Source organism: Malaya genurostris, chromosome 1 (assembly GCF_030247185.1).
Source record: "Malaya genurostris strain Urasoe2022 chromosome 1, Malgen_1.1, whole genome shotgun sequence".
Lineage (NCBI taxonomy): Eukaryota > Metazoa > Arthropoda > Insecta > Diptera > Culicidae > Malaya > Malaya genurostris.
The window spans coordinates 19,458,679-19,468,073 of NC_080570.1; the positions used below are offsets into that span (position 1 = coordinate 19,458,679).

Sequence of the window (9,395 nt, forward strand, 5' to 3'; positions counted from 1 at the left end):
ACTCTTTATTTTTGTATGACTCGGGCGACCATTCTCCTGTCCAATAATTCTCCGATTGGACTGAATTGAGGGCAGTTCGATGAATTGATGAGCTTTTCCCGTTGTCTCGAACTGAACTGAAGCTCTTCTCCGTTGTAGTGACAGCTTGCCAAATCAAGCCAAAATGTTCCAGGTCCATTGTGAAGTTTGATGTACGGAAAGGCTTTGTCAGGCACTTCTGCTTGTACATTTGGAAGTCTATGGTCATGTTTGTCGCGAAAACCTGTTTTTTTTGTTTTGCCCGCAGCTGCAAATACCTTGCTAAATCTGAAGCTTTTTTGTGAGTTAATTAAACATTTGAATTTGCTAGGGACATCAACTTGAACTATCGCTAACGGAAAGCGGCCTAAAATGTATCTTCTCGTACGTTTTGTCGTCCATGAGGATGCATCCATCGTATTTCGAAAGAACCTGGTTGGGAAACTTCCGGGCACGTATTTTGGCCACTAGATTATATTTCAGTGTTCTGTTCAGTATGGCGAAATCTTTCAGACGAACGAATCCTTTTCAACTTGCAGTTTCCATCAAGTAGAACTTCTTTGAAACAAAATAAATCCGGAAACATTTCTAAACAAGCTGCTGTCAGAATATTCCAAATTCCACAACTAGAAGCGCTGCAGTACTAAAACAACAGAGTGTCCAGATATTACATGACAAACGCACGGCACGCCACATTGAAGGAAAACACATGATTGAATGGAATTTTACAGTAATTCAAAACCCCGACTTCGAAACTCATTCGATAAGGTTTGTTGTGAAGGTAGGGTGTTAGGAAGCCCCGTAGTGAAACTACGAATCGGTTTTAAAGGTGTTGAAAACGATTCGGACAATCCCAGAGCTGCCGAATTACAATATCGCTATGTTGTTTAACGCCAGCAAAACGGTTCAGAAGCATTCGTTCGCGAAAAGAACTTGGTCCATTTCCGTCTAGTAGGGCTAGTCCAAACAGGACACTGAAACAGAATCTAATCACCAAGAAAAGACGCGCCCGGAAGTTGTGCAATGAGGTTCAAACGAAATACGAAGAGTTGCGTCCTCGTGGACGACGAAACTCAAGTAAAAATGGATTATGGACAGCTTCTCGCACATAAATTCTATATAGTCAGTGGTCAAGATAATGTCCTCTTCATGTTTGAATTCGAGCTCGCAAATAAATTCGTAAAAATCTAATGATATGGCAAGGTATTTGCAGTTGCGAACAAACCCTAAAAGTTTCGTGACAAACAAGAGTATTGATTCTCAAGTGTACCGGAAAAGCGTGCTTATCCGTATATTAAAACTTACAATGGACCTGTTTAATTTTAGCTTGATTTGGCAATCTGCCACTACAGTGAAGAAGTGCTACTAGGCTACCGAGACAACGGGGTGGATTTCTTGGAAAAGGACATTAATTCACCTAACTGCAACTCAATTGCCGAACAGAGTGAAGAGGTGACTTGGGATACGACAAAGATGTAGATGTAGGTGGAACAAAATGGCAGTTCTGGTTGTTACGGTCTTTTTGAATTTGTTGCCAATTTTTCAAGTGCTTCGCTAAGTTTGTATGAATTTAACGAATTAGCAATTAGCATTGGGACCCATGAATAACTAGGTGCTAATTAGTTACGATGGATTTAAATTTTTTTCCACAACAAACTTCCTAGAAATATTAATCTACTATAGAACCTGTGAATTTTCTCCAATTTGTGGAACTGCTCTGTAATTGAGCTATCCTTGATATGTGCTGAATACATTCCAGCTCAGAAGCTACGGGATCCCGGGTAGGTGTAAATAGCAAACAAAGATCAAAATAATAACAACTTTTACCATCATATCTTGGCTTGCTGTTTCTGTGTTATCACAGCGATACTTGATATTTTCATGATATTGCGTCCAAGGAATCAAGAAATTATACAATATCTGTTTAACATCAAAATTAGTTATAATATCTTATTTCGTTATTGATGAGCTATTCCAATTTCATTAAGTAAATTGATCCAGTAGTTCTATCTTCAAATAAAATACTATTGAATAAACTGCATCAGAATCAGATAAGAGAAATACTTATGATATTACTCTATTCTGAATGCTAGAATATAAAATAATTGAGAAATTCGTCTTCTATAAATATTTTGTTCTTGGTTTCATATTACAATGACAGAATTTAATATTTTGTAGCTATTTTCTCATGCAAGTTTTGTTATGATTTTTGATATTTTAACTCTTATTTCAAACTAAATAATGTTAATTTCTACCATTGAGACGTTTGGTTTTAATACCAGAATTTGTTATTGGTTTGCAAAACACTTCTACCCGGGATGAAACTAACCGTCGGTACATTTTTTCTGTTGTGCTCTCTTTCTCTCTCTCTGTTTGGCCTTTCTCTGGAAAAAACGACTTTTTTATCGGATTTTAATTCTGGGGTTTCACTACCATAACACATGGGCTGAAAGTCCCGGGCCTAACATATAGATGGCACTAGTTTTATTGCAGTCACCTTTTTCAGTTTATACTAACCTTTAAAAGATAGTTGTTAAAATTTCATGATTTAATTTCATTCATTACTTTGTGAGTTATTGTTTTCAGAACAATGGATCCAAAACAATTCCGTGTTTTAATTTTACACTTTACGCTTCTTGGCGGGAAGAAATACCGTTCAAGCGAAGCAATGGCATCAAAAGTGTTATAGAGTTCCGCTTCGCCAGAAACAACAATAAAACGTTGGTTTGCTGACTTCAAACGTGTTCGTAGAAACACCAGAAATCATAAAAAAAATCCACAATATCGTTTTAAATGATCGAAAAGTGATGTTGCGTGAGTTAACTGACCTCGTAAAGATATCAAATAAATCGTGTTGGCTTTATATTGCGTGAGCATTTCAGCTCTATTCAAAGAGGGTATCGGCTTTGGTCACTGTTGAACAAAACCGAAAACATGTTGAAGAATCTGAGCAATGTTCGAACATAGACGGTAAAAATTACATCGATAATATTTCAAAAGAAAATTTTGCTTCCTTTCGTCAACAAACAATAACATGACTGATTTTGAGACCGGAACGGAATAGTAACACATACTACATGCATAAAAGCAACGGTGAACGGTGGATGATTTGCGGTACAGATTCGTCCACCATCTCCCGTATTCTCCAGACCTGACCCCCAGCGACTATTATCTATTGCCAAACCGGGAAAGGTTCCTCCTGGGAAAGAAATTTTCGTCGAATGCTGAGGTCATTGCACGGGAACGGATGTCTATTTTGAAGGCATTGACAAATCAAAATGTTGGGGGACCGCTGCATCAAGTGTATCGCTCTAGATGAAGATTATACTGAAGAATAAAAAAGTTTTCACAGCAAAAAATCGACTTCTTCTCTGTTAGGCGTATGATAATTGATAAAGAAATGTACTACAACGAAAACAAATGTTGTTTTCGATCAAAAATCTCTGGTATTGGGTTCCTTGTTTTCTGTGTGCAACTGGGCAAGGTAGCCTACACACCTAGAAAAGTTTACATCTTTATAGATGCACATAAAAGAAGTGTCACGATTCACTTACATCCACAATTCAAAGCATGTGAAAATAAGTCGTATCATAAATTTAATAGTTAAATTAGCTGAAGCTTACATCGATACAGACGCAAAATTTATTTTTAGTAGATGTAATATTGTGTGTCATCACCGTAGAAAATAACGGCATGTTTGAATTTACGTCAAGCGTAAATTTAATTTTTTCTAAGAGTTTAACTAGCCTGCCCACTTGGTCAGTTTAAACGATAAACGGATTGAAGATGAGAACAATGTAAAGTAAGAAAAGAGAAGTTTTGTTGATTTAACCGGATGTACACTGAAAATAAGCTACTTTACTTTATTAATCAAATTGAACTGCTCTGCACTGATGAGTCTAAGACGAAACGTAAAAAAAAGTAACGTGATTTTGATTTTCGACTAATATACGATCTATCAGATATTGAAAGGTTTATAATACATGAAAGTTTAACCCCATAGGTCGTATTTTCGACTCCCGATCTGGACGAAAAATTAGCTTTAGTAGGATCGAAGCACTGACTATTCAATCGTTCTGTACACTCAAAAGTCGATTGTGAAGTAGTCGGTTACAAAAAAGAAATAAAGAATGATCAAATTTCGCTTTGGATATACCCCGGTGGAAGACCATTGAAGGTTAAAGCCGGGTATAAATAACCTTCTGAAAGAAAAAAAAATCGCCTCGGAAACTCATCTGCGCAGAGAAGCTTGTGGAAAATCTTTATTTACGAGTAAAAAGTGTCGTGAATAGCGTTAATATGTAATAGTAAAATATCAGGGTCTAGTTGATTTCCCTGAGGTTCATTGGAAGCAAACCTAGAGGAATCAAGACAGATCTTCGAATATCAAAGGAATTGAAATAAGTTTATTTTTCAAATATCATTTTTTTTTAAACCAAGGAAGAGGTTCATTTCTAATGGAAATTTAGGCTAACAACCCTCGTAGTGGTTTCCTTCACGACAATGGTAAGACATATATTCAAATTTGTAATTAAAATCGCATTCCAAAGCGAATAATTTCGATACGATTCTGAGTTCACATCAAAGTCGAACTAGTTCAAACCAGAGCTAATAAAAAATCATTTTCATTGACCCAAAATAGACAAAAAAGGACGAGAAATTAATGTCACTCTCAGCTTAGCTTGCAAACTATGAGAACGAAATCCAGGTGCAGTCAATGACATAAGCGGAACAGTAGTTTCAAAATTGTGTTTTTTCTTTCATTCGCCCTTTCAATCATTTGCAGTTTTCAGTGAAAATCCCATAGTATGCAGTGTCGATATTCAACCGAAGCTGTGAGAATCGAAAATGACAGAAAAAGGTTTCACAGTGACTTTTACCTGTTGGTGCTCGAATTTTGTGGTATTTTTGGTTTCCAAAGAGGTTCTGGGATGTAATTACATTGATTTGTCGTATTTCAGTCACTCTTTATAGCCAAGCGTCACAGATTTTCAATACATCGATGAAAGAATGAGAATTGAAATTCTGCTGATGCTCCCTGAAGACGTTAGTTTGGTTTCGTCTTGTCATAGAGAAGAGAGTGATGTTTTCAATGAGAAACGAAAATGCTTCGTCTCTCTTCGCTTGTTCTGGTGTCGGTCATTTACGAATGAGACAGTAAAATATTGAAAATGGGGTTGTGGCAATGGTTTCTTTCATTGAGAATGCGGGACAATTTTAAGCTCTGCCAACAACCACATCTTCGTTTGTTTACTGTCTCATACGTAAACGAGGAGAAACGGAACAACTTTGTCATTTACTTCAACAAAAGAGAGTAGTAATGCCAACGTCACTCGTTTCCATACGTCAAAGCCAAAATATCATCAGCCGAAGTGCATTTCTTATCCTTTCTTCAATATAATGAAAATCTGTGAGTGTCTAAAATATGAAAAAACAAAGTTTTTACATCCCAGAATTTTTTCAGAACTCTTTGGAAACCAAAACTACAAACAAAAAAATCTGAATTTTACAGGTGACTTAATCCCTAATACGATGTAATTCATAAAGACCTAATTTGTCAAATGACGGAAAATTTCATTTTTAATGACCTAACGTTAGATTAGCCTGAATTTTACTGGTTTCGACTGTAACTTGCATTCTGTTAGCAAGTGCGACTGTATGAATTTAAATGCACCTTTTACCACCCAAGCAGTCGTGTGCTTCTGTAGCTCAGTCGATTAACAGACGTGCTTTGCGATCCAATGGTTCTCGGTTCAAGTCGCGGCGCTCGCTATCAGTAGTATTCATTTTTTTTTATTTCGATGAATTTCGTGCTATGGAATTTTGGATACAATATTATAAATATTCTTCCACGTAAATTTGCGTGAACTGCGACGCTTCATTTATGTGCGTAAATGTAAAATCACAGGGTTTTTTTCGAAGTGTGTACACACCAAAAAAAATTGAATAATACAGGTGACTTAATTCCTCAGGCGATGTAATTCATAAAGACCTAATTCGTCAACTGACGGAAAGTTTAATTTTTAATGACTCAATGTTAAATTAGCTTGAATTTTACTGGTTTCGACTGTAACTTGCATTCTGTTAGCAGGTGCGACTGTATGAATTTAAATGCACCTTTTACCACCCAAGCAGTTGTGTGCTTCTGTGGCTCAGTCGATTAACAGACGTGCTTTGCGATCCAATGGTTCTCGGTTCAAGTCGCGGCGCTCGCTATCAGTATTCTTTTTCTATTTTAACGAATTTCATGTCATGGAGTTTTAGACACACTATCAAATGTTCTTCCACGTAAATTTGCGTGAACTGCGACACTCCATTTATGTGCATCTAATAAGATGTAAAATCACAGGGATTTTTTTAAGTGTGTACTGTAGATAGTTGGGTTGGCCATAAACGAAATGAAAAATAAGGTTGTTATGCAAACTTATTTCAAAAAGTGCCACTCGAAGTCTCTGGAAAAATATTGTGAAACAACTTGAAATGATTCAAGCAGATTGATTTAAAAATTGTTGTAAAAACCTGTTGTAAAGGTTGAGTGATTTTTAATTATAGAACAAAAGTTCCGATCGACATGTTAAAAGTTAGCATTTTTTTCCCGGAATTCGAAGTGGTAGTTTACATGAGAACCTCTCTATTGTTTCAAAAATTTAATTGATATTCGTAACAATCTGTACCATTAAATTAAACTTCTTGGTTCGATATAACTTTGCAGAAACTGATGAACTGTCAAGGTATCTGAGGATGTAGCTTAGGTTTCAAGCAAAACAAAAAAAACTCACCTCCATCCTCATTCGCCTCATCAAAGTTCTTGTTGGTCATCTGGAACAGTGCATCCAGTGGAGTCCCGTTCGGTCCGGTTTTCTGACCACCGGAAATCTTACCACTTCCTCCACCACCACCACCACCACTGCCATTGTTGTTGTTGTTGTTCGAACCGGAGGACGACGACTGCGAGGACTGATGGTGATCGGACGTTCGGCCGATCTCGGGCGAACAGCAATCGCCGCTGGCCGCCGAACTGGACCGTTCCGAGCCGCTTTCGGAGGGAATGATGTCCATGCTCATGTGCCGCAATAGCTGGGCCTGTGCCCGGAAGTGTTCCTGCAACTGTTGGTGATAGTCCAACGCTAGCCGGTGTTCGTAGTGTAGCAGGGCAGGTGGTAGGAACGGCCGCACCGGAATCGGCCCCCGCAGGTGATCCCACGGTCGTACGATTTTGGTGGCGGCCGCCTGAAGCGTACTGTGGTGGTGATGCAGGGCTAGTGCACTATCACGATTGCTGTGTGTTTCTGTGTCCCGGCCGAGGATGTCCGCTATCGAGAAGGATTTCACCGTGGCGCCGGACGAGGCAGCCGACGTCGGTGGACTTGGCCGTTCCCGTGGCGGTGTGACGGGTTCATCCTTCGGTGGGCTTATGCTGCCGTGGTGTTCGACTCCTCGCAGCCGCTTCAGCGGGCTAAAGTAGTCATCGGTTCGACTGTGATGGGTCTGCAACCGGTGGTGGTGCTGCAGGTGATGATCCACGACGGGAGGAGGACTGGGCGATCCGACGGAGATCTCCGATACGGCCGGGCTCGCTGGCGGTGGACTCCTGCACAACATTTTCCTATCAACTTCAAGCTTGCTACTAAATCACAGTTTCAGCGTTTCGTACGCCAGGTTTCGGTTCACTCGTAAGTACACTGGTTCAAGCGGAAACGGAACTATCCAACGTTTGTTTTTTTGTTTGCTTCCCGCCGCACTGTTCAACAAACCGACACACTACTCATAATCCTTGGCCGGATACAAACTTGTTCCATCATTTTGGTTTCAAAAAAACACTCTACTTGTTGTCGGCACTCGTTTGACCGAAGAGAGCCCGAAAAAAAATGCAACACGAAACGCACCAACAAACGCAACCTGCGTGACTGAAGTGCTTGGAAACCTTCTCCCTCGAAGGCGCAACCCCAGACAGCGGCGATGACGGCGACGGCAACGGCGGCGACGGCGTATGTGTTCAAATCAATCAATCAATCAAGCCGCTAATGGCAAGTCGGCCACCTCTTCTTCACTCGAACACGCACTCGCGCTCGAACTTCACTCGCTGGCACCGATGGATCTGCTGCTGCCAGCAAACACCATCCATCCGTCCGTTCGTTCGTTTGTTCTGACTTGACTCGGCAGGTTGATGAAAACCGGGCTATCCTATGCTTCTACGGCGGTGCAAAATACAGCGTTTTCGGGGGGCTAGGCTTACTGCGCTCTCGAATGAATAACAACACGCACACGGCACACGAAGAGACGGCGGGCACTGACAAACTGACAGCGGTTCGATAACTCTCCTACTCTGCAACCTCTTTCGGGCTAGGCTTCTGCTTCTGCTGCTGCCGCTGCCGGTCTGTGGTTGTGTGTGTGTGTGTGCGTGTATTGGTGAGCATAGAATAACAAGCTCGCAGTTGTACAGCGTTGGTGGAAGATGGGCGCAAAAGCAAAACCAGTCGAGAGCTGGGAGGAGCCAAAGCTGGTTTTCAACCAATCGCGGTTGCTTGGATACGACCGTGGCAGTGGCGGCAGCGGTAGCTTCAAAGACTACGCCACGGCAAAAATGTCGGCCCCTGTCTGTCATCAAACTACTACTACTACTACTAGAGTGAGAGAAGAAGACGGGGGGCCACCAACACCAGTGCACCGGTGGTTCGTTTGATGCTGTGTGCGAGTGTGTTCCGTTTTTTTTTGTCGTTCGCTTCTCCCCGAGAGGGCTAATTTGTTAGGTTAGTTAATTGACTTTTGAGCGCATATAGTTAGGCTAAGTGTAAAAGTATTTAGAGTTAAATGTATTATTTATTGCCGACGGAGCCGTCTGTTCGTGTTTCTCCATTAGCACATTTCGCTGCCGCGGTCGTGGCTGTGGTGCACTAGTCATGTTTTTTTTTCTTTGCTGTCCCGTCTTCCTTCTCCAAAGTAGTGTGCGTCGTCTTCGTCAGTGGACCTCGTCTCCCGATCGCTCCTTTTCTTTTTCTGATGATCCATCCATTGAAGCTGGTGGCGGCGGCGGAAGGTTGGCTGGTCGAGAGGGCTTTGCCATTAATATAAATCAAGGTGGGTGTCACTCACTTTTAAAACACGAACACGAATTAGCAATGGTTGAGCGAGCCGTCGTCGGTCGGATGCTCGCCTTTTGCCGCCGCCGCCCTCACTACCATCGCCGTCACCCTCCCCACATTCAAATCGACTGTACCCAGTAATATATTGAAATTAAATTTAAAACCACCCCGCGTTTGGCGACCCGACCCCCGCGACACATTCGTAAAAGCAATTCCGGCGTGAAAGGTATTAATTAATTATCGTGTAATTTAGATCGATTGAATTAAAGCCGCACCGTTCCGTGCTTGTAAGCG

The 9,395-nt window shown here is 41.0% G+C and overlaps 1 protein-coding gene across 2 annotated transcripts in view; it reads right to left on the reverse strand.

Moving 5' to 3' along the window:
• LOC131434296 (homeobox protein B-H1-like) overlaps positions 1–8,306 on the reverse strand; it is a 49,759-nt gene extending 41,453 nt beyond the window's left edge. For both annotated transcript variants that reach the window (XR_009230316.1, XM_058600963.1), the window contains exon 1: positions 6,798–8,306. Coding sequence is in view for 1 of the 2 variants with exons in the window: in XM_058600963.1 (XP_058456946.1) it covers positions 6,798–7,620 (823 nt within the window). In the remaining variant the exon portion in view is untranslated. The remainder of the gene's footprint in view (positions 1–6,797) is intronic.
• Between the last annotated feature and the right edge of the window lie 1,089 nt (positions 8,307–9,395).